The following is a 20,598-nucleotide window of genomic DNA, read 5'->3' on the forward strand; positions in this document are numbered from 1 at the left end:
TATTCTCAGATTCACAAACAGCCTGGGTGAGACGCAACACTGGAAAGGAGGTTTCAAGACACATTTAAAAAATTGGAAAACAGTGCAAGATGAGATATAACGTTCCAAGACATCCGTCTGAATGTGTATGGCTATAACACTGGCGCTTTTAAGGGGATTTTATCATACTGTCTAACAGCTCTAATTAAAGCGCTGATAAATAGGAGATTTTTACATATAACATATTCTCAGATTCACAAACAGCCTGGGTGAGACGCAACACTGGAAAGGAGGTTTCAAGACACATTTTAAAAATTGGAAAACAGTGCAAGATGAGATATAACGTTCCAAGACATCCGTCTGAATGTGTATGGCTATAACACTGGCGCTTTTAAGGGGATTTTATCATACTGTCTAACAGCTCTAATTAAAGCGCTGATAAATAAATAAACACAAATAATAATAATAATTGACACACCAGTCAACCTCACTTAAGCAACTAGTCAGTCATTGGAGTCAACCATTGGGACCTGTCCCTATCACAATCTCTTTCACATCACTTTGAATATGAACAAATTCACAATTTTTTTGGGAATGGTCCACAATGACTATTTAATATCTTTTGAACGCAAAGTTCAAACCTAACAAAATGTAGTACAAACAGAAATCAGGACATTTTAAATAAATACACCAAATTTTGTCCAATTTCATCCATAGGGGGCCATTAAAACAAAGCAAAAGCTTGATTTGGCAAGCTTTTCCTTTGATGTAAGTGCTATTATATCCTACAGCAGGGGTGTCCAATCCTGTTTATGAAGGGCCAATATCCTGCAGACTTCAGCTTCAACCTGCCCCAACACATCTGGAAGTTTGTAGTGATCTTGAAGACCTTCATTAGCTGGTTGAAGTCTGTAGGATCTGCAGGATAGTGGCCCTTCTTAAGCAGGATTGGACACCTTTGCTCTAAAAATAGACTTGGTTACCAATGTGTAAAGAGAACAAGAGGCGAAATGCAGATTGTGGTTGCTTACCTGCTGAAACACGAGGGCAGTCATTAAGCATGGGGTCCACCAGAGTATCCAGGGGCTCAGGACTCGACACCCAGTTACAGCAGTGCTGTGAGAGGGAAAAAAGGGGGAGGGAGACAGGAGCAAGCAATTAGGTACCTTAGAGACATCTCACACTGACAGTTTTGACTGTTTATGTTGGACAGGAGCGGGCACACCACTGTGTTCTTGGCCTAGTGACCTCGCCAAAGCTCCCAATGTCATCAGCCCAGCCCCTGAGACACCATCTCTTGACTCAATCTTCAACACAGAGTGTTTGTCTTCAGCTAAAACAAGTTTAATTAGGCATGTCTGGTTGAGAAAATCATCACACCCTCAAGCTGTAATGTATTCAACATTTTCACTAAATGCATGCTGGCAGAACGTGTATTATGGAAACAATCATACTGTTTAGATGGGGTGCAGAGTTGAAAAAAGTTACAAAGGCATGCATGGAAAAGCGGGGTCTGGAGATAAGATAAAACATGCTGAATAGAAGAGAGAGAAATTCAAGCGAGATTAGCGTATTGCAGCTGGCGTCCTTGTGAAGCGCTGCTTATCTAGGGTTGTTTACTTTCGCAGACATAGCACTGTCAGCCATTACCACTGCCGAGGGGACTGCAACCCACCCGTCCACAGACACACATAGACATGGACAGAAAGACAGACAGATACCCACAAACACAATACTATCTAACCCTCCACCAACTCCCAAGACAACCTCCCCTGACAGAGCAGAGAGGGACGATTCCACCACCCCAGACACCCCGCAAAAGACACTCGCATACATAAGCACACACATGACAGAGCCCCAGGTCACATCACACCTCAGCCTGTCAACCTCCTTCACCTCTGAGCCCTGTGTCACTCTAGGGGTCACCACACTGCCACCCCACAGGGACCCTCTATGTGTGTGTTTGGCCAACAGAGAAGGGGTATATACTGGGAAGCACATGAAATTGATTTTTAATTCCATCAATCTTTTTGGCCATGGCACCCTTGGTTAACTCATAATGTGTATAATGATAAATCAATTCAAGAAATAACATGATTCTGAAGTCTGGGGTGGTAGTGGCTGCAACAATTACTGTATGTAAGCGGCCTAGAGTTGAGATAAAGACTTTGAGATCCAGTGGATGACAGAAGTTTAAACATTAACAATAATGCAAATACTCTCAACAGGAAACTGAGATCCACAAATAAAGACACTCTTTAATACAGTAATAAGCCACAAGGTAGAGGTCTACACGGAGGACCCGAGGACCCGGGACCCGACCCGGGATCCGTACGGGTTCGGGGCTATATTTTAAATGGTCAGCCGGGTCCGGGTCAGGTCCCATTCGGTTCAGTGTAGCACATTTACGGGTCTCTTCGGGTTCAGGTACGTATTTTTGGACCCGTGTAGACCTCTACCACAAGGCCATTTATTACAGTGATTACCAAAGTTAAAAGTTGTTCTTAGGCACAACGTTAAGTGAAGTGTCTAAAATCTTTGGTATTTTTATATACACTTCCATTCAAAAATGTGAAGTCTTATACTCACCAAAGATGCATTTACAGTATTTGAAGTAAAAAAATAAAGTTAAGTATTTGAAGTAAAAAAAAATATTGTGAAATATTATTACCATTTAAAATACTTTTTTTCTATTTTCATATATTTTAAAATGTAATTTCTTTTTGTGATGGCTAATCTGAATTTTCAGCAACCATTGATCCAGTATTCAGTGTCACATGATTCTTCAAAAATCATTCAATGTTGATTGTTGTTCAAGATTAGAAAGTTTAAAAGAACAGTGTTCATTTGAAATAGATTTTTTTTGTCACAACGTAAAAGCCTTTATTGTCACTTTTGATCAATTCGATGCATCCTTTCGTAATAAAAATATAAATACATTTATTTAAATTTATTAATAATAATAAATACTGGCTTCAAACTTTTGAACTATAAATACACCCAAACTAAATATATCAGGTAAAAAAATTAAGATTTGATTGTTTATTGTTGTTGTTTATTTTGTAATTATATATACATATATATATATATATATGAGCAATACCACTCGAGTACGAGAGCGATACTGGCTCTATATCAGCATGGCTGTGATTAGGCCAGAGGCAATCAGAGGCAAACGGAGTGCCTAATAAAACCCTCTTTTGTGCGGAACTACTTCCTTCTGCCACAGATTCAAAGCTCAAGCAAATTTCATTTTTTCAAGCTCAATTACTGCTGCAATATGTAGTCCTCCCTGCTTTTGGCATATTCTCTTTACATGCTTCATGATGTTGAAAGTCAGAAAAAAGCCCTGTGCCATGGCCCTGGAGTTCTCCTCTCATTTCTCTTGTCTTTATTCTCCTCTCTTAATCCTGTCAGTCGCTTGCGTGCCTGGGTTGGGGGAGAAGACAACTGCCATTGGAATGAACAGGCATGCATTGTGTATTTTTAGAATTCCTGCTGCCCTAGTTGTGCACCATGGAGCCGGGCCAGTGAGAGGAGCGCTCCCTGACTGCTGCATCAAGTGTCTTATTGTACAATCTTAATTCATGCCGTCTGTAGAAAGATGTCAGCTGGGCTGGAAGCAAGGGCAGGAATTTCAAAGACCGGAGTCCCAGCCAGTGAGTGGCAAAGAGGCGGGGGGTGGGAAGAGGCTTCAACAGCTTTGTCAGGGCTGGCTGATGCACCAGGATGAGTTTTAGATGAAACCGAAAGCCAAGGCCACTATGTAAGAGGATGACATACTGTAGCTTTAAAAGAACAGATACAACACCAAGAATGGTGGAAGGATTTTTTGGGATAGAGAAGCTGGGTCAGGCAATTGGTATTGTTCCAATCTTTTTGTGAAATCTGATGGCTTGTGGTTGTCTTGAATAGCATAAAAATGACAATTTAATCCATATATATCCTCATAATATGGCCCTTTAGCTAATAAAGCATTTGACAGAAGTGCCTGATAATACAAGTAAAAATCAAGAATTAATTAGACAAATTAGATATGAACAAACACACCTTTAAGTCTTCTGTTTATTCACTGTAAACAATGATTGTGATTTTAACAGTAAAAGACTGTAAAAATGCTACAGTAAAAACCTGTTAATTGGTTAACAGTAGGGGTGTAACGGTACACAAATATGACGGTTCGGTACGTACCTCGGTTTTTACCATAAATTTTACGGAATTTTTTTACAGTGTATAATTTATAGCGTAAAAAACTAAATTGACACTCCCAGAATTCAATGCATGACCCTTCATATTTGATGTTTTTTTATTGAAATAACTTTCTTAATTTTTTTCTTATCAGTTGCGTATGTTAAGGTTTTATCTTACATCTAATGCTGTTAAATTCATGTTTATTGCATTATTTCAGTATCGTGTGTTACCATGATGGTGTTTAGTGTTTGTGTGAATGACACTGTGCACCTTCTATGTATATATATATATTAATATTTTCCTTCTCAGCTTTTGGAAGAGCTGATTGTGATGAGGTGACTTTCTCATCACCACCAGTTTTTGGTGGTTAGTGTATTACAATGGTACAAAACAGATAGTAGTTCTTCAATATGTTGGTTTATTAACATTACATTCGTTTTTTTTTTTTTTTTTTACAGTGTAGTCTAGTAGAGAAAAAGAGGCTTTAAGTTAAGCGTTCCCCTATATTCTACCTTATGGGTAAAGGCCTTCTCCACTTTTTTGCAGTAAAGGTGATTCCATATATACAGTGTCCACAAAATGTTTAATGTAAGAGCAAATGCACCATTTGTAAGAATGTTTTTAGTTTTTGAAAGAAATTAATTTAGTGATGGAACTTCTTGGATTTTAGCGTGCAGCCAATATGTTCAGATAACCCAACTAGTCCAGCATATAAATTTCTCGTTTTGCACATTCTTGCACAAAATATAGCAATACCTTGTGTTTAAATATGATGGCGCAAAGCAGACATCTGAACTCAAAATGATCTGTCAAGAGTTTTTGAATGCTCTGCGATGGAAATGTGCATGAATGGCCATTACGCTAACCATTTACGCAACCCTTCCAAATCCCAACTGAAGCTGAATGAAATGAAAAACGACAAATGGACACAAATGAGTGATAATCGTCTATGGTGAGGCCCATCAGCATTAATCAGGGCCATATGGTTGTGGTATTCCCGGCTCTTCTGGGCTGGGAGATGGGGTGCTGGAGCATGGTGGGACTCTATGCGGTCTCCTAATGGCCCAGTTAGAGAAGGTAAATGGAAGACAGGTGTTGGATCCTGCTGAGAGTGCCCTCTCCTACCTGCACTTATTAAGCATCCCTGCGTCTGGCCTCCTATCCTTTAGCTGCCCTTTAACATGCCACATTCTGCTCAGTCAGTCCTGGTTGCACTGTGGTGTATCACAACTCATCCACTGTATTCAACAAGACAGACGAGTGTCAACATGCTGCCACATGCCCAAACTGCTCATCTTGAAAATATACTGTAAAAAGTAAATATTGAGAAAACTCAAACTCAACACCTATATGCATTCAGATTTTAGGTTCTCTCATCTGATCTTTTAAAAACTGTCACAGAGCAGCACTGCTTTGTTTTGTCAATTTGAATTTGTTTGTTCACGCCTAATTAAGCCAATTTATTCACAGAATCAATATATATAGGATGCTTAAAACCAGTTGTGATATGAACTATGCTATCTTTGTTTCTGAGACGTAATCACTTTACAAAGCAAAGATATCTGGGATATAGTCTTAGAAGGTTGTACACAGACCTCAACTCTTCACACACAAACCTCAAGAACAGTGACAATCAACAATTCAACAACAAAAAAAGATCTTAAAGTAATAGTTCACCCAAAAATGAAAACTGTTATCATTTACTCACCCTTGTGTCATTCCAAACCCATAAGACTTGTAAACATGGAAGCTTGTGAGCGTGTCACACGCTAGAACAAACCTCAATAGTTCTCTATGTATGTGTATTTAAATGTGAATAAAAGCCCAAATTAAATCTTTTCATCATAAGAAGCGATCGTATCTCTTCACAAGATTAAACCACTTGATTTATATAGATTCAGTTTACAGTGCCTTTATGACCTTTTTGGATCTTCTAAGTGTTGTTTAACTGAATTTTCAATGGAGGGACAGAAGCCTCTCAGGTTTTAGAATCAATATATATAGGATGCTTAATATATGTGATATGAACTATGCTATCTTTGTTTCTGAGACGTAATCATTTTACAAAGCAAAGATATCTGGGATATAGTCTTAGAAGGTTGTACACAGACCTCAACTCTTCACACACAAACCTCAAGAACAGTGACAATCAACAATTCAACAACAAAAAAAGATCTTAAAGTAATAGTTCACCCAAAAATGAAAACTGTTATCATTTACTCACCCTTGTGTCATTCCAAACCCATAAGACTTGTAAACATGGAAGCTTGTGAGTGTGTCACACGCTAGAACAAACCTCAATAGTTCTCTATGTATGTGTATTTAAATGTGAATAAAAGCCCAAATTAAATCTGTTCATCATAAGAAGCGATCGTATCTCTTCACAAGATTAAACCACTTGATTTATATAGATTCAGTTTACAGTGCCTTTATGACCTTTTTGGATCTTCTAAGTGTTGTTTAACTGAATTTTCAATGGAGGGACAGAAGCCTCTCAGGTTTTATTAAAAATATCTTAAACTGTATTTTGAAGAATAACCAAAGTGTTACGGAATGACATTAGGGTGCGTAAATCATGGTAGAATTTTCATTTTTGGGTGAAATATCTTTTTAAAACAACAAATATCTAACAATAACGACAAAACAAAAACGAAAGTTTTAAATACAAAGTTCAGCAAACAGCAAAACAATAATCCTATACCAGTAACTGCATAATTTATTCATGCTGCAGTGCATGCTGGGAACTCACAAACCCTTAACATTTCAGCAATACTGTTCAATTTTAAAATCTTTGGTCAGAAAACTGTTTGGCTAGTTGGGACAACATTTAGGGGAATTTTGGTCTAACATGGGTTTTTATGTAGTTTCAAATAATTCACATTTCTTAGTATTTGTGACTCAGAAAGGTCCTGTAAACTGGAATATATGTAGTTGCTGTTTTTTACAGTGCAGAGAGTAGATATCTGCTCGCTTGCTGCTGTGTTAAGTCTATGTCTCTCTCTACTTGTATGTTCTAGTATGATGTGTTTATATTTTGGCTTTTTTGTCATTTATCTTTCCATCACTGCAGCTTTACAGCCAATGCAGGTATTCTCATGGACAATTGATATTTCTTCACTCTATTTCTCTCTTCTCTCTCTATGTCCTAGGAGATTTTCTCTCACAGTTTCTTCCCCTTCAGTATATACCACTGCTTCCCAAGGGAATCTCATCCTCCTTCAGGTTGCTCTGTTTATGTCTGTCTTCCCCCGTGTCTTCCCTTCCCCCTCTCTCTCCCTCATATGCCCTTAGTCTGCCCCATTATCACCACATCACCTGTCCTACTGTGGTCTCATCCTGAAAATCCCTCCAATTCTTGGCTCTCATCCCTCCATCTACACCTCCCTCATGAGGAGAAGGGGAATTACCACCCCCTGCACGAAAGAGCTCACGATTGTGCAAGGAACGGAGCATCACCTCCGGCAAACCCCTACAGAGATGCCTGCCTGGCCAGAAACAGTGATTTCAAACCTGAATAATGTCCAAATCATGATTGCTATGGATGTTACTATGGAAGGGGATGGGGCCATGACCCTGATTAAAGACAGGTCTACAGTGGAGACACAGGCAGTGGGAAATCTGAACGCCTTTACACAATTCAAGTCCCAATTCCTGCATGAGTAAAAAGGATTAGGGGGTTAACGGGTGACACAAAAGGACTGAAAGTGACTTTAACATTCCTGAAGTGAGAGTCCACCCTCTGGCTTCAATTATTGGGATGAATTAGATCTGAAAATCAATTAAATAAAATGCTCGACCTCATCGGTGTTAATCAGGCCCCCTGACAAATGAATATTTTGGTGTCCTCAATGTATGGCAGTACTTGCAAGTGTGTGAGACCGTACACAGTCTTTTCTTCTGCCATTAACAATAGTCTGTGCAAGCAAGTCACTTTAACTGGATAGTTCACCAAAAAAAAATTTAATACTATCATTATTTACTTATCTTAATGTCGGTTGAAACCTATGAATTGTGGAACACAAAATAAGACATTTCGCAATTTTTTTTTAATATTTCTTGTCTATACAGTCAAGGTCAGTGTTGTTTTGGACCTCATTGACTTATTGTATTGACAAAAACATTCTTCAAAATATCTTTGTGTATGTGTGTGTGTTCCACAGAAGAAATAAAGTCAATCAGGTTTGGAAAAACATGAGGGTGAGTAAACAAATCTGTATTTTTAAGGCAAGTTAGTTAATTCAGCCGCCAACATCCCCAGCCCGTTATTTGCTCTACCTGAACACGGAAAGACTGAAGTCTTGTTTTCAACGTATTATTTCAATAAAACCTTTTAAATCTGCAATAAAATCTGACAACAACTGTACCATAAATTGTTCTTCTTTATCTCAAATCACACTAAACAGCTGTATTTTTCAGGCTCTTTTAACTTAAAGGCAGGACTTCTATTACTACAGCTGTCATATCGAGCATTACACATATTTTCACATTTATTATTCTGCGAGTGGTCTGGCCTCATGTCTCTTGTGTAAGTCACACCACCGGAACGTATAAGAAAGAACAAATCAATGACAACGTATTCTTACTTTTGATGGACTTATTATTCAGGGCAAAAATCACACATAAAAAAAAGAAAGAAAGAAAGAAAGGAGACATAACTTGACAAGATGAAAAAGACATAAAGAAAGAGCCCAAGACCAAAGACAAACTACAACAGACAAAAAAAATAAAAAAATCACCAAGGCAAACAAAAGGCAAGCAAACATCTGACGGAGCAAAGCAGATCAGCAAAGACAAAGGAATAAAAGACATTTTTTCTGGTGGGCTGGGTGGTCCGCTGTTCATGGAGAAAGCGGGCGAGAAGCGAGGGCGTATGTTTGCTCTTGGCATTTGCATGGCTGGCTCCCCTGTAGCCCTGGCTTGGGATCCACTCACTCATATTTATGTGCATATTGAGTGTTCCCAGGTGTTGTCTCTGGACTCGAGGTCAACGCTGAAAGGGCAGCAACTAAATAAAACTGACATACTAACAGAGCATCTGCCTGCGTGCGGCGGTGTTTGGCTTTGATTTCTTATTGACATCTGCCCAAACAGACAAACAAGAGTGTGGGATGAAAAACAAACTATTGGCTTTCCGTGACTCCTGCTTCTGGAGTGTATCTGCTCACTGAATGAAATGCCAGGCTGTTTGAGCTGAGCTGTGTGGCCGCTATTGATGCTGTGATTGGGAACATCAAGATTCTGGCACATTTGGTTGATGGAAGATTGTACCTCTCTGAGCCAGTCCCGAATGGACTTGTTGGCCTCCTGGTGCCAGACGTTATGGACAGAGTCAGTCATGGCCACCACACGGACACGATTCTTCACTTCTGCTTCTCGCTGAATCATCTGAGTGGGAGAGAGATACATTAGCAAATAGCATATGATATCATTGTTTCAATAAAAAGCTGCAGGACCATCGAAATGTACGGTGCATTTCAGTTTTTATTAACAGAAATGTATCTTGTAGAGTATCATATACTGTCAAAGTCATCATTCAGTAACCATGGTATACATCAAAATACCATCATGTATTTTCTGTCAATGCTAATGCGTTAAACATTACAGAATGTGTACATGGTCTGCAATGCATTTGTGACATTACAGTCTTAAATGTAAAAAGAACGCAAAAAACGCTTCTACAAGATAAAAACACATGAAGAGGTGCTTCTTTTCATCCTATTTTAGATTGTGAGCAATCCAAAGGAGTTAGCCTGTCACGCTAACTATTCCATTCAAGATAAACGGCTAGAGAAAAAGGGCCGGTCTGACAACAATAGGTTAACAATCACTTTATGTGATCCATTTTACAGGAGCTACACCTGGCCTGGTGCTACATCAAAGTGTCCATAGTCATTTTAATACATTCCCCAAGCCCATTTAAATTAGAGGGACTGTATAGAGATAAATGGAATCTATTAAGGCACTAAGGACTAATACATCACACCGCTGATAAGCTTTTCTCAGGAGCATCCTCTTAAAGAAAAGGGGAGGAAGCACATGGCGGCTCACACACACACACACACACACACATCGAGTGACTGAAACATGCATGGCTAAAATGTCTTCCTGTTTCAATGATACCCAGGAGGCCAGCAAATTCAACCTTTTAAAAACTACTAAAAGTGTCAGTGAAGACAGCTTTAGGAATATGGAAAGGTAACTAAATATGTTCCAGATATACATAGTTTTAAAAAGCACTTGAAATAAAAAGAACCAAACAGAGAATGGGACTTTCTAGCAATTCTTGGGACGCTGTTGTCATCAGTTTTTTTTTTTTGGTTAAAATATTTATGTTATAGAAACTACTATGAAACATAAATTGTAATATTAAAAGTAACTGTACAAGAAGAACATTTCAGTACATTCTATAACAGGAAAAGGAAATAATATTCCATTTTCGGAATTTTTTTTTCTTTGTATTTTTTATGGATTTGTGAAGTTCAGCCATTCAAATCTGTTACAGAATTAATTTTCTATTAATTTATTATTATTATTAAATATATATTTTTATTTTTAGTTTACGTTTACTGATATAAAAAAACAAGGTTTAAAAACAAACTGTAATACATGAAATAAAATAAACACTATTTAACATAATATTTACTCTGATGATCAAAATTTCCTGAAGTGTAAGCATCTCCTTTTAATTTGTCTACTGAAAATACAAAAATAAATAAATACGGCCCTGTTTTGTACTCTGTTGGTGGAAAGTGTTGTATATTATTACAATGCTGCTGCTAATATGGAAATGTTATGCATGAATATTTAAAACACACAAAAAGGCTGTAATGGTATTTAATGGCATGATTTACTCATCCCATGACAAACGGTCTGACAAAATCATGTAAACACAACCTCAAAGCAAACATGGGCATTGGATACGAAGAGGAAAATGACAGAGAGCAGCTTTGATGTGTGTGAATCTGTGATGTTTTCCATTGGGAAAACTGAAACATGTGTATTAGATTTACAACATCACACTGCTCTGATTGATGTCCTTCAGTGACAGTCTATGTGCTCCACACATGCTGTCAGCAACTGTCTTACCCACACACATAACTTCAGAGAGCCCGTCACTGTAAACCTAAAACTCGAAATGTCCTGTGGACACAGCCAAGCACTGAAATTATTAAAAGAACATATGAACCAATGAAAAAATAAATAATGTACTGTCAGGCCAATCAATGTAAGGGTGCGAGCAAGAATGACGGCACGCACGGGACCAAAGCCTTAAAACCCTCGTAATCTACATTCCTCTGTACATTAGCTTAAGCATTATAACACCACATGAGCCGCTCTCTCAGCTGGTCTGTAACCATAAAAGAAAGAAACCGGGCAGCTGTGCTCATCAACCTCCTGCCCAGAAACAGTGCGAAGAAAAAGCAAACATGTGGAAGTACTTGTTGCACTAAAATCAACAGAGACAGATGTTGAAACATTTGCTATCTCACTTCTGCCCTTTTCTTTGCACTTGAGCATCTGGCTTGAGGAGGAAAGACAGGGGGAGAGGTGAAAGTGCGAAGGAGGCGGCAATGAGACGGAGATGACATCCAGCCTCCGAGATGGAACGAAAACATCACTCTCATTTTCAACATGACTGTGTTAGCGGTAAAATTAGCATTTTCTGAAGAAATTAACAGTCTAGTGTTATAGTTTTAGGTTTTGTAAAAAATGTAATGCTGCATCCGTTGTTGTGACTCTCAATACATGTCTTTTTTCAGTCGGCTGCTCACACGAATCAACACTTAGTTACTATGCAGTGTAAAAGTAGCTGTAAATGGTTAAAAAACTGCAAGGAAGACAAATCACAATTCAGTATGCAAATAGATGTAAGAAAGAATACCAGTCGGAATTCATTATGCAAATATAACCGATGACATCATACTGTGAAAACAACATGTACTAATGATGAATAAGACCAATGTCGTGCATAAAAGTAAAAAAGAGTCTATTTTGACTTCTTGTTCAATGTAATTATATATATAGGGGTCAGTGCGATTTTTTTAAAATAAGTTCAGCAAAGATGCACTAAATTGATTAAAAATGGGAGCAAAAACATCTATAATGTTACAAAAGATGTATTAACTTTTTTTTAAATAAAATGTTTTTTTAACTTTCTGTATCATATTATCCACAAAAATATTAAGCAGCACAACTGTTTTCAACATTGATTATAACAGGACATATTTTGTGATCACCAAATCAACATGTTACAATGATTTCTGAAGGATCATGTGACACTGAAGACTGGATTAATGGCTGCTGAATATTCAGCTTTGCTTTCAAAGGAATACATTAATATGAAAACAGAAAACATTTATTTTAAATTATAATGATATTTCACAATATTACTGTTAATCATACTGTATGTTTGATCAAATAATTGCAGCATGGTGTGAATAAAAGAGTTCTTTCAAAAACATTTTTAAAAAATCATACAGACCCCAAAATTTGAATAAACCCCTTTATCAGAAAGTTTAGAAGAAAATCAGTTCAGTGCTACCTTGCAAATACTATAATAAAGCCAGCACAACTCTCACAGGCAAGAGTTGGTATGAGCTGGTTGTTATTATATATTGTTTATACTAGGTGATTTTGAAAACGCTGCGATGTGGTAAATGGTCTGTTGTGACATTCGGTCAAACGGTATCAAGGACTGCCAGCGGGAAATCTCTGAAGACAGCAGATTTCCCTTCCTTTTCTCCGGATAAGCTCCATTAAGGCTGTTCTCTTCATCCGTCTTTTGCTACACAGCCCAGTTGCTATGAAACCTCAATCAGTAGAAACCCAATTAAAGACACAAGGATGATTTTGGACCAGCTAGCCGAAATGGTCTTTCCGATATTGGCTAAATCCTGCAGCTGATGAGGACAAAATATCCCGGTTGACATATATCCTTACCCCCCTTCCCCAATCTCACTCTCACTTTCTCCCTCTGTTTGACCTCTTCAGTGACCTCTACTGTAAAATACAGCATTTAGCACTTTAAGTGTCTTCACGTCATGTAGTGAGCTAATTGCTGGACTTCAGTTGCTGGAAATCGCATTTTCCTTAATGAAGCTGACCGCAATGGAAGCGCTTCTTTATTTGCCCCTGCATTTCGAACACAGAATAGTGTGAAACACACACACACAGGCAAAGAGGAGAGTTTAACGATAAGAAAGGCGGGGAGGCGACTCTCGTGCGGCGATAAATACTCCGCCATTTCAGCCGTCCTGGCGACAAAAGCGAAAGCTCTCCATGAGACTTACATGCAAATACACAAGCAATAAGACAATTATTTAGGGCTTTGATAATTACGTGTCAAAGGCAGTGCAAGTCACCAGATAATTAGGTGAGAACTGAATGGTAATCCACAATGGCGTCCCTGGAGGCAGAGGAAAAAAACACTCAACACATTCCCAGAAGAATGAGGGAGGAATAAAGTAGCGAAGAGATAAATAAATAACATGGGCTTTTAAAAAGGAACGTGCTTACCAACAAATAGCACCATGAAAAAAGTGGCAATTACCATGGTGAGGGAAGACACTGTGGACACACACTCACGCGCACGTGTGCAAATCCAGATGCGGGCTGATTCAGGAAGCCATGCTGTTAGCATCGGTGCTGAGTCCAGACTAATGCATCCAAACTGCTGCCATAATCTGGACATCCCACTGCGTGGTAAAATGAAGCTTAAATATTTGATTGATTAACTGTCCAATTACAACCAGAGAGCGAGGGCCAACACTGTGCACAGCTACATACATGCACATCCACTCAACAGCAGTATGTCTTGGCAAATGTATACACTGGCCCTAAAAAGTATTTGGACTGTAAAGTAAGCTACACTTAAAAATGTATCAATGTCAACGAATCTAACAAATTTGGTATAGTCAGCAGGATCAAACAGGCCAAGCTGGATCTATAAACAAATGATGCTACCCTTTTCCTCAAATTAACTATTACTTTTAACTGGGGCCAGTTGCTCCACCTTTGTGTTATGCCCTAGTAGTTACTAGTGTAAACGTACATCCTATTTTAAGCAAGGTGTGGTTCATCACAATACTATGAACATAATCCACTACATGTCTGACAACTCAGAAGTGTTTAATACCTTCATCTTAATTCTGAACAATATATCAATTGCATGTGATGTTTCTTTAAAATAAATGCTCTTTGGTTTGATAGTTCAGCGGTTTCATGATAAACTTAATCTCAGTGTCCTTCGCTAGCATTGTGCTGACCCCACTAAGACATCTAACCTCTGGAGCAAAGAGGGGCTCCAAAGGAGGTGAAAAGTTTTGGCCTTTCTTAATTCTCCAGGTCCAAGAGGGCACAGGCCAGCCCTCGTTCCTCTGGCCCCCCGCTCGAGCTGAGAAAACAGTGGCAGCTACCCCTGGAGCTCCGACACCCTGCACAGGAAGAGACAACACTCGCGCTTTCCCCTGCTTTGAAGCCTGGGCCTCACTGCCTGCCCGTCCTTTGTCTTTGGGGCAGGAAGGAAACCCTAAGCACCAGGACACTATGAGGCCCTGGGGAGGCAGCGTGTGCGTCGGTGTGGATATATCTAACCCCTGTGAGCGTCCAGCCAAGAGTATATTCCTAGGTAAATGTGCATTTATAGGCGCCACAACAGGCAGTTTTTGATTTATGGACGCTAGTAAGTGGACAGCGAGTGGTGATAACTTCCCCTTCTACTTCCTGTCGATGAGTGGAATGCCACGTGCAAAGGATGACATCGTTCAGTGTGTTGTTCCGGAAAGGCTGGGCCAGAATGGGGTATCAGTGGACCCTTGTGAGCGGAGATGGGGCGAGCAGGCGACGCTACATGGACAGACACACACACATACACACGTCAGCAAAGGCGGGCGAGGAAAAGGAAGCCGGGTAAATATTTACTGACACAGCACAAGCGGTGAGCGTTTGACACCTACTGGAAACAAAAGTGAGAGGATAAGGAGCGGCGTGCCAGGAAAGGCAGCGGTGCTGTGTCGAGCTTGCACTCATGGAAAACAAGAGGAAAGAGGGAAACGTGGGGGCAGGATGAGTGAAAGAGCAAGTGAAGGGGGCACAGGGGAGGGGTGTGCTTGGGCATCAGTCAATGTCGAATAAAGGCCACACACAGGCGACTCCTGAAGCTTGCAGCTCTTTGAGGCCTCATTGACATTTCATGCTACAATTACCAAAAAGTACCATCAAACTACCAAGTTTTTTGACAGGTATTACCATTTGATACCATTAATTTACCACAGTACTGATAAAGGTTTATTTGTCAGATATAGTAGGTCTTCTTGACACAAAACAATTGTTGTAAATGAACTCGAGTAATGGACTTTAACTAACCTCTTGACGGCTTGAGGCAAGTTAGGAGATATGCCGATATGCTTCAACTTCAAATATCTAACATGCCGAAAACATATTGATAGAGAATTAAACACACAGACAGTGCACAAGCAGTGTGTGTGCGCATTCTGTGCTCATCAGAGAAAGAGAGGCCCCGGAGCAGCTGTGCCTGGCACAGGGCCCATGAGGAGAGATCTCGGATTGGATGATAAAAGGCTGATGGGGCCCCTCATTTTGGACCCGTTCTGCATTGATCCTGCAATGCCTTGAACCCTGGAGAGAGAGCAGAGTCTGCACACTGTACCGACAACTGTGGGAGTGCGTATCATCACAGCAAACTCTCCCTTTGTTTCTTCACTCTTTGTCTGTATCTTCACATGTAGTGCGGCTCATTCAGCCGGCTAACTGTTGGTGGGCAGTTGTTGATTTTACATAGTTTTCAATTGGTCAGATGTCACTAATTCAACTCATCTCTTATTTCAATATCAATTATATTAGCAAGGTTCCCACACCTACTGAACAATTAAATTTCCCATATTGTTTACTGTCATAGAAAAGTAATTGAAATTACACTAATTCATCGGTTACAAATTGATCTTTGTAAAATGCAATGTTCGTTAAGACACATGGATTTATCTGATCAAAAATACAGTAAAACAGTAAAATATATTGTGAAATACTGTTACAATTAAAAATACCTTTTTTCTATTTTAATGTATTTGAAAATGCCATTTATTCCTGTGACAGCAAAGCTGAAATTTTAATAGCCATTTATTTGAAATACAAATATTTTGTAACATTATAAATGTCTTTACTGTCCCATTTACTGTCAAAAGCTCATGATCTAACGCTCTTGCTGAATAAGTATTCATTTCAAAAACAAGAAACAGAAATAAAAATTGACCCCAAAATGAATATATATATATAATTGTAGCTGATGAAATATAAATTTTAATAACGTTTCCATGACATCGTACACATTTTTATGTATTTTCTAGGCCTTGAACATTTCAAACATTTCCAGGTTTCCGATGACAGCGTAGCGTTATTTGAATCTATTTAACTCTAAACAAAATGCAATCATGTCCATACCAACACCATTGATATTAAGTATAAGAATTTAAATTGACTTTTCAATTGTAGGACTATTCCACAATTTATCTGACATTTCCCAATTTTCCTTGACTGTGGGAACCTTGTAGCTTTGACTTAACAAAATATATTGTATATTATTAGGAATCATTCATCTGTTTTATTACATATTTATATCTATATTATGATTATGATTTCAGAGGAATCAAATCAAACACATTTGGACTAACATTTGAAGTCATTACATTATTCCTCAGTGCTTCTAAATGCAACACAAAAATGATACAAAATAAGTAACAAACATCATTTTTTGTTTAGCAGGTGTCTCACAAAGACAGATGAAATCCCGACGGCTAATTAAAGTCCTGTGTTAATTAGGGGTGATTTTACTTAAGAAAGAATAGTACTAGGTGCGATCACAGCAACATCTTCATCACCTCCGAAACTGTCGAAGCTGGCGTGGATATTGCTCTCACACTGAAACGAGGGAATGGGAATTCAGAGTGTGTGTATCAACAGGGCAAAACCCACCTATGTGTCTCCCTCAGCCTTTCAGCAGTGCCATAAAATAGAAAGCTAACCTCAATATTTCCCCTCTCTGTGCTGGGACTTGCTGGCCCATTAAATTATCCTTCCCATGTGTCATCCTGCACATTTCCACCATGAAATTGTTGTATAATTAAACTTTCTTAATGATTTATAAGCTATAATAATAGCCGTAAGCATTTCTGAGCAGGTTAAACTGACACCCTGTAAGTGCACATGTGGGGCTGACCCTGTTTTAACAGAGTTTTGGATCATTGACTCTCCCGGCTGGAAGAATGAGGGATGTAGAGGGATGGAGTGAAGAGGGAGACGCGGCTCTGTCATAACTCAGACGCCCACTGACATGTACAGGCTGGGCCTCGTCAGCCAGGGGAGGTGAGGGCCGGTTCAGGCAGACAGCAGGAGAGACAGGGGTCAGGCTGCCCGAGGTGTTTACAGGAAAGCCCAACTCGCCGTCAGCGCGCCGAGACAAACTAGCAGAGCAGAGTGCACGTCTGACAGAAATACAGCTGCGGAGAGTACACACGATGATAAAAGTACCATTATTTGGATGAATGTTAAGTACACACTGCTTCACAACGAATATGACATCCTTATAGGGTCACTTTGGACAGAATATCAATTAAAAGCTGCTTATGCCTGGGAATTAATCCTGAATATTAAACACTGTGACCGGAAAATGGCACAAGATGCTAAAACTTTAAAGTCAGATATTTACTGTCTAAATACTTGCATATTTACATGTTATGTCTGCTTTAGACCGCGACCAGACATAACACTAAAAATGTGTTTTTCTTCACTAAGAAAAACAAAAAAGCAAGTGGAGTAATGAAACAAAAACATTTTATTAACAAAGAAAAAGGTGTGCACTTTAGCCACTCATGAAGAAAAGAAAATACTAAGCCTCTTTGAAACCTTGAGGGAGTTTCCTTGCTTGTTTCAGAGTGTACCGGGAGGTCAGGTCTGTGTATGCTACAACAGCGTATTGTCTGTATATGATTCTAAGTACGTGGGTGTGTACGAAAGAAGCTATCCCTAATGTGTGTGTGCGAGCGCATGTTTGCTTTCAAACGTCAGTGTCAGGCCAAACCTCCCCTTTTTTCTGCATTGAGACTAGCTGCGGGGCTTTTTCAGATGGGCTCTCAGCAGAGACGTTTTGTTTAAACTTTCTGAGGCACTCACCCCATCCTTTCAGTCACAACTCCAAGATGGAGGAGAAAAAAGGGGGACCAATGTCTAATGAATGTGATGAAACCGCTCTCCTATCAGCTATCTGTTTCTAATGCTCCGTCTAGCCTGCCGAATGGAAAGAACTCCTGAACCCCCCAAAAATGAGCCTTTGATACCCCTGTTCTCAAAGGCAGTCCAGCACCAGACGGTCGAAATTAATGGAAATATATAACAATCTGAAATTAACTTCCCATAGCCACCAGCTACGTTTTAACCAGGAGTTGAGAAGAGAGGGTGAGTGTGAGAGAGAGGCTGGAGAGGGAGGAAAAAAAAAACCTATTATGGCTTCACCACACACACACACCCCACACACCACACACACACACACACACACACACACACACACACAAGAGAGACTGGCTAAAAGAAAAGAAAAGTACTTTGTTTTACAAAATTATAAAATTTCTATTAATTATAATATAAAATAATGTAAGAATATAAATGTTCTATTAATATTTTTTCTATTAGATTTCTGTTAATTGTATTATTCTTTATTTGCTAATCATTTGAGTGTCAAAACAGTATTCATTATTTTATTTATTTAAAACTTGATTTGAAAACAGTCTGAGAAATAAAAATGGACAAGCAAAATTAGTTACTTTAGCATGAAAAAAAATAATACCAAAGCACCAAGAGTGTTATTAATCTTAGCAGTAACAAGTATCTAAATTTCCTTTAAAGAATTCTAAAAAAAAAACAGTAATGACTTTTTAATTGATACAAATCACACAAATACACATGTGTCCCAAAACCAACTGCAGTAATTAGCATTCAGCTGAATAAAAAGTAGCAATGTCATACAATCCGTTTATTGATAGTTGTCAGTTCGATGCTTATTAGTATACTTAGCAGTATACTTTCTGATTAGAACAATATCTACTATTATAGCCCATTACTAGGGATGTTATTACAGAGAAAGCCCATGTCACTCAAGCACAAAGAACATAGTCTGGATTTTGCTAGGAAATGGATTCAACGTCCTAAATAGACCAAGACTGACCTTTCCCCCTAATACACCACTTACAGCAGAATTATCTTTTTAACTATTTAACTGCTGTCAGCGATTTGTCCGAGTGTGGTAATTACCAACCACAGCTGAGGACATTCAAAGGAAAAAAATAAATAAATTGTATTTAGTTTGGAACCACAGAAGACATTTAGGTGCTGATAAAGGTAAGTACGAATGCAGTGATTATCTTGTCATTTGTGAATTTTCCTTCTGTGGTTATAATAGTGAGAAGCTAGTTTCTGCTGTTTTCTTTGTTCTTTGTCGTGTTTGACGCCTCTGGATGTGAAGAGCAATATTCATGGAGTTCGCAAACCGAGTTGCGTCAATTATAGGAATCATAAAGTATCTTTTATGTTGCTTTTGATTTTTTTCTTCATTTTGGACGTTTGAGAATTCAGAACTGTCATGTCAAAATGACTATGTGCGTCTCAGTTTCCAAGTCTCCGGAACTGCAATCCGTTGTCTGAGGTGCTGACTAACTCGCACTCTTGAGTTAAATGTCATCGATGAGTCAAATAAACTCGCTGGGCTATTGTTAGTATGTGTACGTGTGTGGAACACATGTGACCTGAATATGAGATGGCAGGTCAGTTTGAAGGCCTCTGAGATGGATAAAACCAAAAATACAGGTAGTAAAAAGCAGTACGGGCAAGAACTACTGGTTAATCCTCAAGATCACATTTGTTCATTTTGTTTGGTACAAAACAGGTAAGACAACTAGTGAGAAAGTCAATGAAAAACAGGCTATGGGGTAAACTGTCCTGCTCAACTGTGAATGCAGATTGGAATAGCAAGTGAAGAAATCTCATTCTCCACACACACACACCTACACTGCTCTCATCCACTTTAGTCTATGCAAAAGCAGTTACAAAGGATAAGCAGTGCCCCCTAGTGTTTTTATCAATGTAAAATGAGTCCAAATCAAGAATGTGTCCCCTAAGAGAGAAAAATTGACAGCAATGAGTAGTAAATCGAGTTGTGGCATCACAGTGGAAATGCCTGAGGGGGACACGTTGGAGATGGAGAGAAGGGGGAGGAAAATGAGGGAGAAAAGGGGGAGAGAATAAGGTAAGAGGTTAGGGAAAGGGGGATGGGGCAGCTGTGGAAAGGTATATAGTGGAATTCTGACACTGTCTAGATAAGTAGACTGTAATGATGCTTTTTGAAGGTGTGAGAGAGCAGGCCGA

General features: G+C 39.0%; 1 protein-coding gene across 1 annotated transcript in view; it reads right to left on the reverse strand.

Moving 5' to 3' along the window:
- Positions 1-757: 757 nt before the first annotated feature.
- The window catches only part of LOC107703201 (protein FAM172A-like), a 132,249-nt gene continuing 112,408 nt past the window's right edge, over positions 758-20,598 (reverse strand). Inside the window, exons 9-11 of the mRNA XM_016505758.1 lie at positions 9,439-9,555; positions 1,011-1,095; positions 758-942 (exon numbers count right to left, since the gene is read on the reverse strand). Of these exons, the coding sequence (XP_016361244.1) occupies positions 758-942; positions 1,011-1,095; positions 9,439-9,555 (387 nt within the window). The remainder of the gene's footprint in view (positions 943-1,010; positions 1,096-9,438; positions 9,556-20,598) is intronic.

This window comes from Sinocyclocheilus anshuiensis, unplaced genomic scaffold, assembly GCF_001515605.1.
Source record: "Sinocyclocheilus anshuiensis isolate Anshui unplaced genomic scaffold, SAMN03320099.WGS_v1.1 scaffold542, whole genome shotgun sequence".
Taxonomy (NCBI): domain Eukaryota; kingdom Metazoa; phylum Chordata; class Actinopteri; order Cypriniformes; family Cyprinidae; genus Sinocyclocheilus; species Sinocyclocheilus anshuiensis.